Here is a 15,315-nt window from a genome sequence, read left to right on the forward strand (position 1 = left end):
CCCATACTGTGGCTGATGTGAGTTTACAGGGGCCTTGAGTGAAATAAACAAGATGAGGCACTGCTTATTTTAATCCTCTATCTGGATGCTACTAAAAATTAAATGACAGAATGCAAATTATATGCAAATATGCAAGCCCATTAAAAACTATTGTAAAGCACCATGCTCTAAACAATATATAACAAAGACAAGAATTCACGCATCTACTATTGCAATCATTATTTCCACATGTACCACCTCTGAGAGCCAGTCAAGGGCTGTAGGTATGGCGACGCCTGCTGCTGAACATAGCCACTGGGCTGCTGCTGCATCTGTCGGAGTCTTTCCATCAGCGCCGGGTTGGAATGTGCAGCCGGATAGGTTCTGGAGTTGTAGTTGGGAGACAGGAGCACGCCGCCAGCCTGCTGCTGTGGGGTCTGCTGCAAAGGCATCTGCGTTCCATACATTGTATAGCCCTGGGGCATGGTCTGCAGGGGCACATGAAGTCACTGGTTGAATTTACCACCGACTTTGCTATCACTAGGCTCTGTGGGGCAAAAACAAACCTGGGAGGAGTTCCCTGAAAGTCACTGTTCTCAAATGTTCTTATAACTCAACATATGAGGAGGACAACTCTGGAGGTAAGAGGCTAGTGAGAAAGCTACATAATGAACTGGCTGGATCAGGATTCATCAGAAATTTCAATTAAAAACAAAAAAACAAAAACGAGGGGCGCCTGGATGGCACAGTCAGTTGAGTGTCCAACTCTTGGTTTCAGCTCATGTCATGATCTCAGGGTTGCTGAGACTGAGCCCTGCATGAGGCTCCCCACTCATCAAAGGGTCTGCTTGGGATTCTCTCTCCTTCTCCTTTTGTCCCTCCCACTCAACTCTCTCTCCGATAAATAAATAAATCTTAAAACAACTTCCTCATATCAAGGAGATCATATGATAATTGTCTTTCTCTGACTGACTTATTTCACTCAGCATAAATTTGGGGGGTAGGGAAGGAAAAAATGAAACAAGATGGGATCGGGAGGGAGACAAACCATAAGAGACCCTTAATCTCACAAAACAAACAGGGTTGCCAGGGAGAGCGGGGATAGGGAGAGGGTGGTTGGGTTATGGACATTGGGGGAGGTATGTGCTATGGTGAGTGTTGTCAAGTATGTAAACCTGGCGATCCACAGACCTGCACCCCTGGGGCTAATAATACATTATATGTTAATAAAAAACAAAACAAACAAAACATGAGTCCTCATTTGGTTAAGAGATCAGTTTTAGAACTGGTTGCTTATTGTGAGGGAAGGAAAGACATGTTTCTGTATAGAAATAATCAGGCAAGCATCCATATCTTAAGTGCACAGATGACATAGATGTTCAACAGATCCCAAGCACCATTAATTTCATTTCCAAAATTAGAAAGAAAAGCTATCTATGTCCAATGTAAATACAATGATGGAGTACACTTTCCTGATAACGACACTTCCACCTTGGATCTGATGAATTTGCCTGTAGTAACTAACCAGTTACCAAAACCAAAAACACGATAACTTAACCTTACAGTAAGGGTGTAACTGGGGACTATTCAATATCCTCTAGTCCTGGTTGGACTACAGCCCCTTTCAGCACTCTACCAATACTCTGAATATTTAATTTTTCTATTCAATATTAATAATCTGTTCCCCTAAATCTCAATGCCTAATATCAATGAAAAACCTGATGTTCTGCTGGGCTATCTGCAAGTTACAGAATGGAATGCTGATTGAAATGAAGAGGACTGCTCTTCAGTCCTCAAAGAACCACACTGCTGAGGTGGTCTAATGGCTCTGACTTGGAAGGCAGAGGAATGCATAATCACCTTCCAGCCAGCAGCAGGCATGGATCCAGCTGTGGGGCTCAGTGCCTGTGAGAGCGGATCTCAGACTGCCTTTTAGCGGTGGGCACAGTGTGAACTGCCAGCCCCACCAGCAGTCCTGTCACCATCCCCGGGCTCCTAATTATGAAACGGACAGAGTAAAGTATAGAGATGCAAAAGCAACAAAATTATTGGGAAAAAATAGCTCCAGAGTTGAGTTATACTGAGGCAAGTCCATCATTTGTTGGGCTGCTACCATGGACCTGGCGCCACGCTGGTTCCACAGGTTGTCTTAAATGCTCACACGCTCCTCTCTGTTTTACAAAGAAGGAAACCAAGACACAGAATAACGTGCACAAGGTTACACAGCTAATAAGTTGCCAGGAATTGCGACAGGGGCTGATTCCAAGGCCAATTACCTTCTTAGTCTACCATGATCCCTCTGCAACCTTATCTTCTAATACGATAAATTCCATCACGAATTACGTCATTATTCATTATAACATAAAATAAGTATTCTGGGACTGTAAAGCATTTCAACATCTACCATCATCGTTAGAACAAATGTATTTATATTTTTAACTCCAGAACGTTCTGAAATGTTTTATGTTCTTTAAATCAGTCAGTCGTAAGACTTGTTGATGACTGGGAATGCCTTTTTTGAGAGGTCAATTATAAGCAGAGGTACTACTTTCTACACTCCCATTTATTTGGTTTCCCATTTCAAAAAACATTAAAAATCCCAGCAGCATCTACAAAGCAAATGCAGATACCTGTGCTTGCTGCAGCCCTGGGTACTGGGAGAGCTGAGGAGAGGGCCGAGCCTGTGCAGCAAAGAGAGCAGCCTGGTCCCCTGGTGGGCCCTGGAAAACAAAGCCGAGGTGGACTCTTGATCATAACAGCAAGCACATCATTTGCACTCCAGGCTAATAACCCTGATAACACAGGGCACCAAATCTTATTAGATGATTATACAACTTAGAGATTTCCATACTGCATTAAATATAACTTCTCATCAATTTTCTAGGTGTGTAGAGACTATAAAATTTACTTCTTCCAAAGACTGTAGATGTTCCCAACAGTAACACAGACATAAATAAAAGCCAAAATAATTGATGGTCCACTTATCAGAAAGGCTCTGAGACAGCTTTCCTGTACAGCCCAGGATATAAATGCCCCTCTAGACTGAAAGGCATGAGGCACATACAAATTTCATGACTTTTTAATGAAGTTTCTTCAAGTGATCTAAAAATTATCTATTTAACCATGTAGCCAAGAGATGAATTTGGTATCTCCTACAACTAATCATCAATTAGAATAAAAATTTATAATACATCAATAGCAAATATAATTCTAATGAGCTACAATATGAAACCAATGAAATTCTGCTTACCAATCTTGATACACGTGTTGTCCTTTGAAAAAGAAATATATTTCTAAGAGCAGCTGCATATGTTTTATGTTATGGTGTCAGAAGCTATTTCATGGGAGCTTGCAATAATCATCCCAAAAAGAGGTCTAGCTTCCAACCATCCCTAGGTTTTTACAGGACTTACTAATTATAAAGAACAGGGTTTACTCCAAAATATTTTAGTATTCTTTTATAGAACAGATAACCTCATTTTCCAAAAGTGTTAAATTATACTTCTATAACACCATTTAATGTGCTTGGAAAGTAGTGTAGACTTTTCTAACAGAGAGAAAACTGAACATTTAATTTTAGAGGGCAAACACCAACAATTATTAAACATCTATTCTAACATCCCAGAGACTGGACTTCTTGGTCTTACTCCCATTTTCTCATAAGAACTCTGCAGAAAGAGAGGATCATCCTCACTCATTTTCTTCAGAGAAAAAGCCAGGTTCAATGAGCTTAAGCAGCTTACCAAGCTCACCAAGCTCGACCTGGCAGAGCCATTATCTGAACTCAACCAGGGCTCTCACCATCATGACAAGATGTCTCCATATGTGATATTAAAAATGGAAATATTTAAATCTTCACTGGGTGCTTACCCTTTAGTGACATGGAGCCTCTACAACTCACTCTAATAAAAAAGAGACTCTTATTAAGATTTGTTACTGAAATATTGAAACCAAATGTATACATTCTATAGTAAAATTCTAACTCTGATCCTCATATAAAATTACTTGGGAGCATTTCCGAAGGTGAGTATCCACCCATCCATGGGCCAAACAAAAGTTTCTGAGGGTGCATATAATAGCTTCAACAAGCACCTAAATTTTAAGAATAAGGGACCATAAAGATACCCTCAGCTTTTAGCTGATTAATCCAAGTGCAATTATGTCTGTATTTACTTGGGTCTAAGGAAAATAGTCCCAACTCATTCCACAGCAGCACGGCCATCGGGGACCTGCCAACTTTTCCCCCGGAATATCTGAAAGGCTTTTGGTCTTCCAAACACTACATCAACCACATTGTTAAATGCCGCTCCTCAAATCCATGCTCCCTAACAATGCCCTATAAGGTCTCTGAAACACACTACTTTGCTTTTTTACGGGGACAAATATTTGCACATTATCCTTTTTACAGAAAGAAGAAAAATGAATTATTTATATGTGAGTTAAAATCTCGAGATCCATAGTAGTTTACAATTCCCACACCCTGTTTTGTCTTAGAGGGAAACAAGATGTGATCTGTGTGTGACAGTTGCACGCAAATACATAAAAACAGAACTTTCCACACTGTTCACTCCTCCTCTGCTTATTGAAGACACTACAAAAAGAACTATGACTTACATGGGGAGTAAACTAGAATACCTAGAAGGGAAATAGCTCAGTTGCCGGGGAACACTCTTATTGGCAAGTAACAGTTGAGATCAAGGACACTTAAAACTATTCTACATTAAAAAAAAAAAAAATCACAAAATTAACGTGTAAGGTAAAACAATAACTTTCAAAGAAACAGAGAAAGATAAGAAATCTCACATATAGTTTTTACACGGTAAAATTCATGTATTCTCTGTCATTTTCGTCTCAAGGTAAACTATTTATGAACATACTATGCTCTCTCCTACCACCAATTTTTCCTGACTTAATATAATAGGTAATAATTCAGATTTGCAATATCCTTCCTGGGAAAATCAGACACTCCAAGCTGGCCGACAGTCCCCATGTACTCTGTGCATGGCTTTATCATCATGTTTCCTTGAATGAAAGATACCCCAGTCTCTCCCACAGAACTGAAATGCCCTACTTTTGGTTTTCCCCAGAATAATGCTAGAAACACATTATATCAATAATTGTACAAACAGTTGAATTTGTTGAATACAGAGCGAATAAGAAAGATCCTTAGTGACTTGAAATACTTTACCAATGCCAAACAAGGACCAAAGTGTGGAAATAAGCAAGGATACTAAAGACTCAGTTTTAGTAAGTTTCTTAACATTAGTGGGGGTGGTTTTGCTGCATTAAACCAAGAAGAGACTATATAATGTATCATCCAACTGTGACAGGACAGGACAAGAGGTACAAAGTGGGACCAGGCCTGGCAAATCAGGACATATGGTCGCCTTGGTTACACAAAATCCACTTATTTGTTATTTTCTGAAAACACTCTAAGCTTTATTTTTAAACAATTTCTAGCATGGTGTCTGGCACATACTAAGTGCTCAATAAATACTGAGAAAAATCTAAGATTTAATTTAGTTTTATCTGTTAACCAAGAGTTCCAGAAGTAAATTTGGATCTATACTTCACCATAAATTAGTTTACCAAGTGCTTCCCAATAGCTCCATATTTTTTAGCACTATCTTTTGTTTTAAAAATTCAATTTTAATTTTTAGCATCTATCATTCTAATGATTACTTATTTGTGCATTAATATCTGCAAAGTAGCTCAATCTCCCCCTCTTGATGTATTCCATTTAATTGAAACAACCAAAAGTAATGTTAAGTTCATATTTTTAGGGGCACCCGGGTGGTTCAGTCAGTTAAGCCTCTACCTTTGGCAAGGGTCTTGATCTCAAGGTCCTGGGATAGAGCCCCACATCAGGCTCACTGCTGGGGGGAAGGGGGATCTACTTCTCCCTCTCCCTCTGCCTGTACTCATGCTCTGTCCCTGTCTCTCTCTTTCAAGTAAATAAAATCTTTAAAAAGAAAAAAAAAAGTTCGCATTCTTATGTGAGCCAAACAAGAAGGTGTGAGGGAGGCCAGTTTTTTTTTTAATTTTTTTTTTTTTTTTTAAGATTTTATTTGTCAGAGAGAGAGAGAGAGAGAGAGAGGCCGAGAGGCAGGCAGAGGCAGAAGGAGAAGCAGGCTCCCTGCTGAGCAAGGAGCCCGATGCGGGACTCGATCCCAGGACGCTGGGATCATGACCCGAGCCGAAGGCAGCCGCTTAACCAACTGAGCCACCCAGGCGTCCCGGGAGGCCAGTTTTTGACCAAATACTTGTGTCTAGCCAGCGGACATCTGACTTTGAGCACATCACTAGAAGAGAAAATAACACATGGCTGTGCCCCTGCTCAAGGTCCTATGGCTCAGATACCTGACTCCACATGCGCTAAAGGAATAAGCCAGCTAACTGGGAAGTTCTGGCAACTGCATAGACATCTCTACATTGTTACCTGAAGTGAATTCCTACATGTGGTCTTTCTAAGTTTGTGTCTATGCACTTTGCTTTGGACTTGCTTCTATATAAGAAAGATAAATCCACTACTTTTTTTTTTTTTTTTTTTAAATTTCCACCTTCTAAAGCCTTAAGAAGCTGAGCTATTCAATACTGACCCATCTTCCTGGCCTTTATATGAACAATTCTCTCTTACAGCTTTATTTGTAATCAGACAAGGGAAGTATCTGAACTCAAAGAGATGGTGACTCAAAGGCCTTTTGCATTATTTGAAATAAATGCATCCAGTACGTTAAAAATTCTTGATAAATCATCCTGAAACATAATTTTCATTCTTCTGGTCTTGTTCTCTTCATTTAGCGATTACTCTCCCTCAGTCAACTAAAAAAAATAGGAAGACCTCTTTCTAAAAGAGAGTCAATTACGCCTCCAATTAGCTGGCAGAAAGCATAACAATCAGAATTTCAGGATCAGGGATTTTTGATTCACTCAGTCCACTAACAATGGATTTTTGAAATCCCTATTTAGTAACTTTTCAATGGTGTTTAAGTGTCTCAAGTAGAGAAAAAATCCACAGCCAGATTTTGTGACCTTCTTTCTAATAATGCTGATTTAGGGATAATAAAAAGTCCCCACTGAAAATCAGTGGGTAATGTTTTATGAGTCACCTAGCAAAAAGGGTTTTATTTGCGACTACTGGTTTGGAAGATACTGAGTAATGGTGCCCAAGGCTAAAATAACACATGGTGTGAACCAGAAATTATGGTCATTACACCATACTGGTGTATTTTGATTGCAGACCATAGACTCAGAGAAAATTCTATAAATACAGGAGATCCAGCTGACCAGTTATGCTTGATTCTTTTATAATGCTCTTATATAAAATATAACTTGGTTGAGAATCAATTAACAGTAACAATAATGGCTGGAACAAACTGATTCATTCTAAAATAAAGACCTCACACAATAATGAACTTTTAAAATACACTGTTAATATGCCCATAAGTGATGAATAGATGATTGGTTGAGCATTTACATTTACTACATTCTTAATACTAGAGAAAATTAAAGGAAATTAAGAATGGTGACAAGGATAGCAAAGATATATACATGCATTTCCATTAATCTGAATGAATATAGAAAGCATAGAACCTTATGACTTTAAATACTTGATAAACATGCGTTTTTTTAAAAAAGTAAAACCATTGATTGATGCAAATTCTCTTTTATCCAATTGCATTATCATCTGAGCAAAATGCCCAACAGCAAACATAAACTATCTGCAAAATACTTTTTAATCTGAGCAAGTTTACTTCAAGTTTTTAAATAAAAATCTCACCCACTCTCTGTACACCACAAAGTGTCTAGAAAAATTGATTCTTTTCAGAAGTCTCCAAAACTTTTCCTTGCTGAATAATTACTAAAGAAATTGCCTACATAACAAGTATTTAATAACCTAAATATTTTCAAATCTTGAATATGCAGTTACAGACATTTTCACCAATGTACAGAAAATGTTACCATTAAAATTGGCAATGAAACAAGTTGACTTACATTCACATCTGAGATGTGTGCTCTTTTTTATTCTAATGCTTCTTGGGTTTATGTTGTGTGTTGGCTACCTGATACAGAAACCTATAAGTAATTTAATGCAAAACATGCATTCTTAGCTAGCCCAGGCAAAGCGGAAGAGATGAAGTCTTAGGGCATGCATGCACAAGACCTATGCTCAAAAAAAACATCCTTTCCGTCCCGGAAAGAAAATAGAGATGATGCGTTCTGTTGAGAATTTCAGAATAGCCAGTGAGTGAGATGTGATGAGAAGGGTGTGTTTCACAACCACGCAGTTTGCGTTATCTTGCACTGGCCTATGAATCAGCATGCCATGCGTTCCTCTGCTAATGATGTGAATTACCACAAACGGAAGCAAGAGCTCAGGAATAGATGGGTTCAAAACTGGAACTGAGAGGAAGGTGCACGAACTGCTCTACGTTCCCAAGCCCAGGCCATGAACGTCCATTGGTTTCTATACCGTACACATAAATGATGAAAATCACGAGGCAATCAAAGGGAAAAACTTTCAGAAATAAATCCCATTAAATCGAACATGGTCGATGCATTCATGATTCTGTGTTACAGTCTCAAACATAAATCAGGTGAGTAACAGTGAAATGAGGACTCTAAGTTTTACCAGCTATGGAAGAATACCCCGCTTCTCACTCTGATGCTCAAAGAGTAATGCTATAAAAATTTACTTTAAAAAAAAAAAAAAAGACAGAAAAAGGAATGACAGCAGGGGTGTTACCATTATGTTGTCAAAGTCTTCCAGAAGGGAGACAGCAGAGTTACAGAAGTCCTACAGAAAGGGGACAGCAAGAAAACGGCAGACAATACAGATAAGATTTTTTTAGCCTAGTGATGTGGGTAGCCACAATACATATGAAATAGTTCATTTTAAAACAATGTTTCACGAGTCAAGACTTAAAAACCCATGCCCTAACAAAGGCTTTATTAATTCATACACCAATGACATCACTATAGACTGGACACGTATGGTAATATTCATAAAAGGGGAGAGCAGAACCCAGAAGTTAACTAGTGACACAGATGGAAGTAGGAGGACTATCAGACAGACGATGGCTATAACTAAGGGATGTTGGGACTCCACTGGGAGCAACAGGATGTCAGAGTCCTTCACAGCCTACAGCCAGTGGGACAACTCAGGACATGTGGGTCACATTAAACAAACAAGACGCTAAGTGAACAAGTCAGTGGGTCATATACTGTTGAAGGATATAGAATTAGATAGCTCCATCCTAAGTGCAAATGAAAACTGGGCATTAGGTTAACCGCACAATTAACTAAAACAGACAACAAATCATTCCAGGGCCACCAATGTTTACACACTAACAGAAAATCTGATTTAGAAAAAGGTAACTAGATGCCTGTGGAAAAATTCTCTTTCTCAGATAAATAATTCACTTGTTTGATCAATTTTATAAATGGATCCCAAGTGATATTTTTTCTGAGATGTTAAAAAGTTTTCTTCCCACTGAGTTTAAAGATAAGGCAAAGGACTATCAATCCTAATATAAAAAGTATTTTATTATACCAAGGACTAAAAATTATAGGAAGAATTTCCCGAGCAAATATCTCTTCTCACTCTATTAGGTGTAGGTATATAATTCACTGCATCTGTACATTTGTATTTGGATCTGACAGCTATCTTTCTATTAGTTGTCCACTCTCAACACCCGCCCCTTCTTCTCTCCTCTCTCCTAAAAATCAAGTTGTGTTGGGGCGCCTGGGTGGCTCAGTGGATTAAGCTTCTGTCTTCAGCTCAGGTCATGATCTCAGGGTCCTGGGATCAAGCCTCGCATTGGGCTCTCTGCTCGGCAGGGAGCCCGCTTCCCCCTCTCACTCTCAGCCTAACTCTCTGCCTACTTGTGATCTCTGTCTGTCAAATAAAAAATTAAAAAAAAAAAAAATCAAGTTGTGTCCATTATTTTCCAGACTTTAGGTGTCTAATTATAATTTCAGCAAATTAAACGAACATTTTTTTTTTCATCATTCAAATAGCAGAGAAATGCCAAATATTATTAAGTAAAGCACCCACTTCCCGGGACATAGCGGTTTGTATTCAAAGAACAAAATCATAGGGTTCAGGACATACTTACTACTTCCGGGGTTTTCTCCTAAGTTCATTTTTGTCATTGAGATGTATTTAAATTATACTATCTGAGTGACTACCTTAAAGGCAACTGTGAAAACTCAAGGTGTGTTTCAAAAGGCTATTCTGTCTACCTTCAGCAAATAAGAATAAAATTATTGTGAAATACACTGAAATTACACTATCAGGAAAATTACAGAAGGGAAACCTTGAATAGCTAATAAAGTTATAAAAGAAGCCTAAATTCACAGGTAATTGGGAAACAGAAATTAAATGTCCTAGTACTGTTTCACCTGCTCTGAATGAGAAAATTATGATCGGACAATATCAAGCGTTAGTGGGGATGTAAAGAAAGGAAAAAACTGATTTATAACTGATTACTATATAAAGTAATCACCACTACTTTGGAAATAAAATCAGCATTTCCACTTCCAAATACATACCCTACCTAATTTCCTCCATATGTCCAGAAGAAACATGCTAAATGTGTTTATTGCTGCATTGTTAACAGTAAGAAAAATCTGGATATAAATGATCATCAACAGGAGAATGGATAAATATTATGCTAATATTCATAATGGACTAGCATCCAAGACAAATGAATAAAACTATATAAAACGAAGTAGATAAAATTCAAAATTGATCAAAATAAAAAGTTGCAAAACAAAACAATACATATGTGAGACCATTATATTAAATTTCAAGTCCAAAATTAATACTATATGTTTATGTTAATGGTTGCAAAATTATGTAGTAAATGTATAAAAAAAATCATAAGAAAGAAAAACACTAAAATCTTGATAGTGATACCTCTTTATAGGAAAGAAGGAAAATGAGAGCAGACATACTATAAAGTTTTATTTTTTTAAATGACCAATGGCAGAACATTATTACTCAGTGAAGCTAGGTAGTAAGTCCATTAGTGTTGTTATATTTTCTATTCTTCTCCGTATGTTTGACATACACCTCTAGAGAATGAGAGAGGGAGAGAATAAAGGAAACAGATATTCCAAGGTGATGCTCTATTCCTAGGGTAAGAGTTCAATTACCAGACAAAGGGTAGCCACTCAACTTAAATGGGTTACATCAATCCAAGAGGCATGTTTTCAGGATGTTACAGATTTACTTTTGCCAGGGAGCTAACTACTCTGGGAGGATCTGACTCAGTCATTGTTCTTTATTAAGTTATCTTATTCCTTCACTTAGATAAACAATGATAGCACCTGTCATGTGGGTAATAATTTAATGTTCTTACAAGTAACCACCAGCTATTAGTGGACACATCATGTCCCTCCTCTGTCAGAAATCTTTCTCTTTAACGTCATCAATATCCATATAATTATCTGTAGCCTATAACCAATTGCATTCTTCTAAATCTGTTTCAGCCAAATTTAAGCTAAACATACTGTTTGTCTTTCTCTGGACTACTAAAATAAATTGGCTGGGACTGATAACAACAAAGAACAGCAAAATGATTTTGTGCACTGAATGGGGGAAATTAGGATAAAGCTATACCATAAAACAAGGCAAACAATTGCGTCCTTTTCATGGATCAAAACTTAGATTCTCTCCAAAAGCCCCCTCCGTAGAAAACTGATATGGGCGGGGGTGTTATTGGGGAAGAGGGGGTGCTGAAGTAAGTTCCTTCTGTCAGAAGATAAATACTGGATGTAAGAAAGAGGACTGGAAAACAATTTAAGCAGCATTTTGCATTATTTTCACCAATATTCTATATTTTGTGATTTCCATATGATATGCAGAAAATAGAACACAAGGATATTTTTAACACTGAAATTGGAATCAGCCCCTCTCAAGTTTGTATTACAAAACTTAGACAGTAAAAATTCACTGCTTTAAGAAACCAAAATGGCTACTAGGAAAACTAAACAACATTCCTTCTTACTGGCCTCTTCTATGGGCAGCCAATGAGCACCAGTCTTATTAAGGACAATTAATATAATGACAGGAGGAAAGCATTTGAAGTGTTCTTATTCTCTTTCAATTCTTAAGATATTTAAGAAAATAAAAATCATTTTTATGGGACAGAGACTTCCTTTGAAATAATACATTCATGATACTAATAAAACATTAACAACAAGTATGACAGCTAACATTTTTTGAGCATTTACTATGAGCCAGCCACTGTTGTAAGGGCGGTTATGTACATTATAACATTGATTTCACAAGAACACTTTAAATATTGCATTAACTTCATTTTATAGATGAGGCTTTCAGGCACAGAAAGGTGACATATTCGCTACAGTGAGACCCCCTTTACATAAGGGACATTGAGTAAAGAATGGAGAATGATCATTTTTACTTTCCTGGATAAAGAGTGTAACTAAAAACAATGAAAATAAGTTTCCTTGCCAGAACATCCTTATGTATACCACTAGGTATTAGAGCTGTAAGAAAGTCCAGTCAATTACAATCATTGCATTAAATAATTTGATTGAAAATACTTAAAAATATCCAAGCTATTTAGCATCTGTTTTCTTAACACTACACCAATACCCTAATACATTCTTTAGGAAATATAAGAATGATCCATAACAGAAAAATTCCAACTAAAGCAGATATTCAGTTTCTGCAGTGGACAGAGGGTTATTTTATAGCTATATTGTAGTTTTCATCGTGCATCATCTAAGGTTAGATGATTCCTAGGTACATCAGCTTCTTTCCATTAAGGTGGAAAGAGGCTAAGGGAAGTCTTCTGCTTGGTCTGAGCCATATCCAGAATCCACGAATTTATGTTTTCCCTGCCCCATCTAGGTTTTCAAAAGAACCATAGCAGATCACTGGAAGAAATTTCTGGAAGCACTCAGGAAAGCTGAGATAAGTTTATAGATAAAAATGAGACTGCCAAGGATTGAGACTACTAGGAAGCTCAGGGCTCCTGGAAATATTTTCTCAAAAACATGCATTCATTTGATAAGCCTTTCATAAATTCCTACCCTCTGCTCATTAGATGTAAAGATAATACAGGGTATGAGATCCTATGTCTGACCTTATCAGAAGAGAGCTACCAGGGGGTGGGAGCTCCTGGCCTAGGGAGCAGTCACATCCAAGGCTTGGAGAAACTCATCAGTCTTTAAAATAAGTACCTGCTAAAATTCTAAAATTCAGTTTTGAAGGTTTAGATCAATGAGAATTCTCTAACATATTTGTTACATTTAAGAAAATGGATTCCTAGAATTAGAAAATTGCTAGGATAAGAAGAAAAATGGTTTCTATTTCATAAGAAATAAAGACATGACAAGTTCTTAGGTAGCTAGAGATAATCACATTATATGTAGGCATGTAAGGTGAAAAAATGGTCCTGGACAAAATTAGAATCAACATTTCTCTATTTTTTCTTATCAAAAAGGATACAGGTCAGTACTTAGTAGAAAAACAACTGCATCCAGAACCATATATTAAAACAACTTAACATTATCACTTATATTCCATATGATGCAGCCTTTATTCCAGCTTAAGGATTACCACAAGGAGAATTGTTTCCTGCCACAATACCTTATTTAGCTAGATTCTAGGTATATTTATCGTTTGTGCATGAGAGGAAAGGAACTAACATTTCCCCCAAACCTTCTAGGTACAGGCACTCTGGCAAATGCTACATGTGACCTCACTGACTCTAGGTGGGACCATACAACCATCTCACTGCTCCACGGGTATATTTCACTTCCTTAGAAGAATACTGTTTTCCCTCAAGTATCCAATATTTGAAGAATGTTGAGATTTAAAAAAAAAAAAAAATCTGTTTCTGAAAGTCCATCAGAGATATAAAGCAAGTTTCGACCAACTATTAAAAAAATACAGGGGGGAGGGGAAGGTAAATATTGTACAATCACTGTTACGAAGTTGTATTTTTACTGCTCGAAGAAGGAATTCTCAACTTCTCAAAAAAAGAAAGAAAGGAAGTGAAGACAAAAATAATGAGAAGAAAAGAAAACAAAAGAAACAGAGCTGGCAAAAAAAAAAAATCAGAAAAATGAACTACTTGTTAATTCTTATTAGTACAAGCAATACAGTTCTACATGGTGTAAAAGAATAGTAAAGTAGTCAGGTACTTTTGACTATTTTGAGGAAAAATGTAGAAGTAATGGGTTCCTGCAGGTAACATTTTAGGTCATAAGCTTGTCTTCTCCAAATATGCAAGAATCTTTGATTATATGTAGGTTTTTCTATTCAATTCCTTTAAAAAAAATGTGCTTTAGAGGAAATTGCTTGTCATGACTTGTATCAGAAGGAAGCTTTTGAGGAAAAGCATGTTTACCTATAAATGGCCCAGTGAGTTTTCCCCCATGCTAGGAACCACTTAGAGCAATTCAAAACTGAGCTTTGGAGTAAAAGTCTGAAAGTGGGCTATTGATAAGACAAATTACACCTTGTGATAAAAAGGTAGATATGGAAAAAAAAAAACTGAGTGGAAGGTAAATTTTTACTTAGGTCTAAATTACCTTAAAAAGGAGGTGAATTCACTCTGGTGGGATGGTTACTCAACTTACAGCACATTTTTTTAAATCTTGACAACATTTGAAACAATGGTAACAACTATTTTTGCTCATCCTGAAGAATAGCTAAAATACCACTGAAGCTTTTAAATGGCTTCAAAAATGCTGCTTATTTAAGCAAGATAAGTATTTCTTAGTATTTTAATCAAATCCTCCTCACTTCTGTGTAAGAAGCAACTTAGGCTCATCTTACCTGACATCCAGGGAGTTTGAGCAAAGGCTAAGAGGTCAGGAAGAGACAAGCATGCAGTTGACCTATTTCCTCTCTCCTGTCCTTCTTGTCATACATGTAAAAACAGGAACCATTTTCAAGACTATGTAACTAAGCATCCCACCTCCAGCCCTTCAAATCACTAAGTGGACTGAATGCAAAAGTGCCGTAAATTACACAATGGAGATAGGCCTAGAAAGTTTAGCAAGACATAAAGGATATACTTTTTTTAAAGTATTAGGATTTCCTGCAAATTTCAAAGTTTTATGGTTTTTCTTAGAGCAGGATACACCTGATTTTTTTTTAAAGCATTAGGATTTCTTGCTAATTTCAAAGTTTTATCATTTTTCTTAGAGCAGGATACACCTCTGGATTGTCTACTTCCTTTGAGGTTCAAAAAAGTACCTAAATCCCAGGATTATTGTGGGATCTTAGATAACTAATACATTTAAAGTGCATAGAAATGTTTTGGCAAATAGTAAGTGCTCTGTAAGTGTTAG

The 15,315-nt window shown here is 37.1% G+C and overlaps 1 protein-coding gene across 1 annotated transcript in view; it reads right to left on the bottom strand.

The window, feature by feature from the left end:
* The window catches only part of LOC111146123 (mediator complex subunit 12 like), a 314,971-nt gene that overhangs the window by 14,097 nt on the left and 285,559 nt on the right, over window positions 1-15,315 (bottom strand). The window contains exons 39-40 of the mRNA XM_022501526.1: window positions 2,610-2,699; window positions 238-467 (exon numbers count right to left, since the gene is read on the bottom strand). Coding sequence (XP_022357234.1) covers window positions 238-467; window positions 2,610-2,699 — 320 coding nt within the window. The remainder of the gene's footprint in view (window positions 1-237; window positions 468-2,609; window positions 2,700-15,315) is intronic.

Source organism: Enhydra lutris, unplaced genomic scaffold (assembly GCF_002288905.1).
Source record: "Enhydra lutris kenyoni isolate GAN:26980312 unplaced genomic scaffold, ASM228890v2 scaffoldscaffold2, whole genome shotgun sequence".
Lineage (NCBI taxonomy): Eukaryota > Metazoa > Chordata > Mammalia > Carnivora > Mustelidae > Enhydra > Enhydra lutris.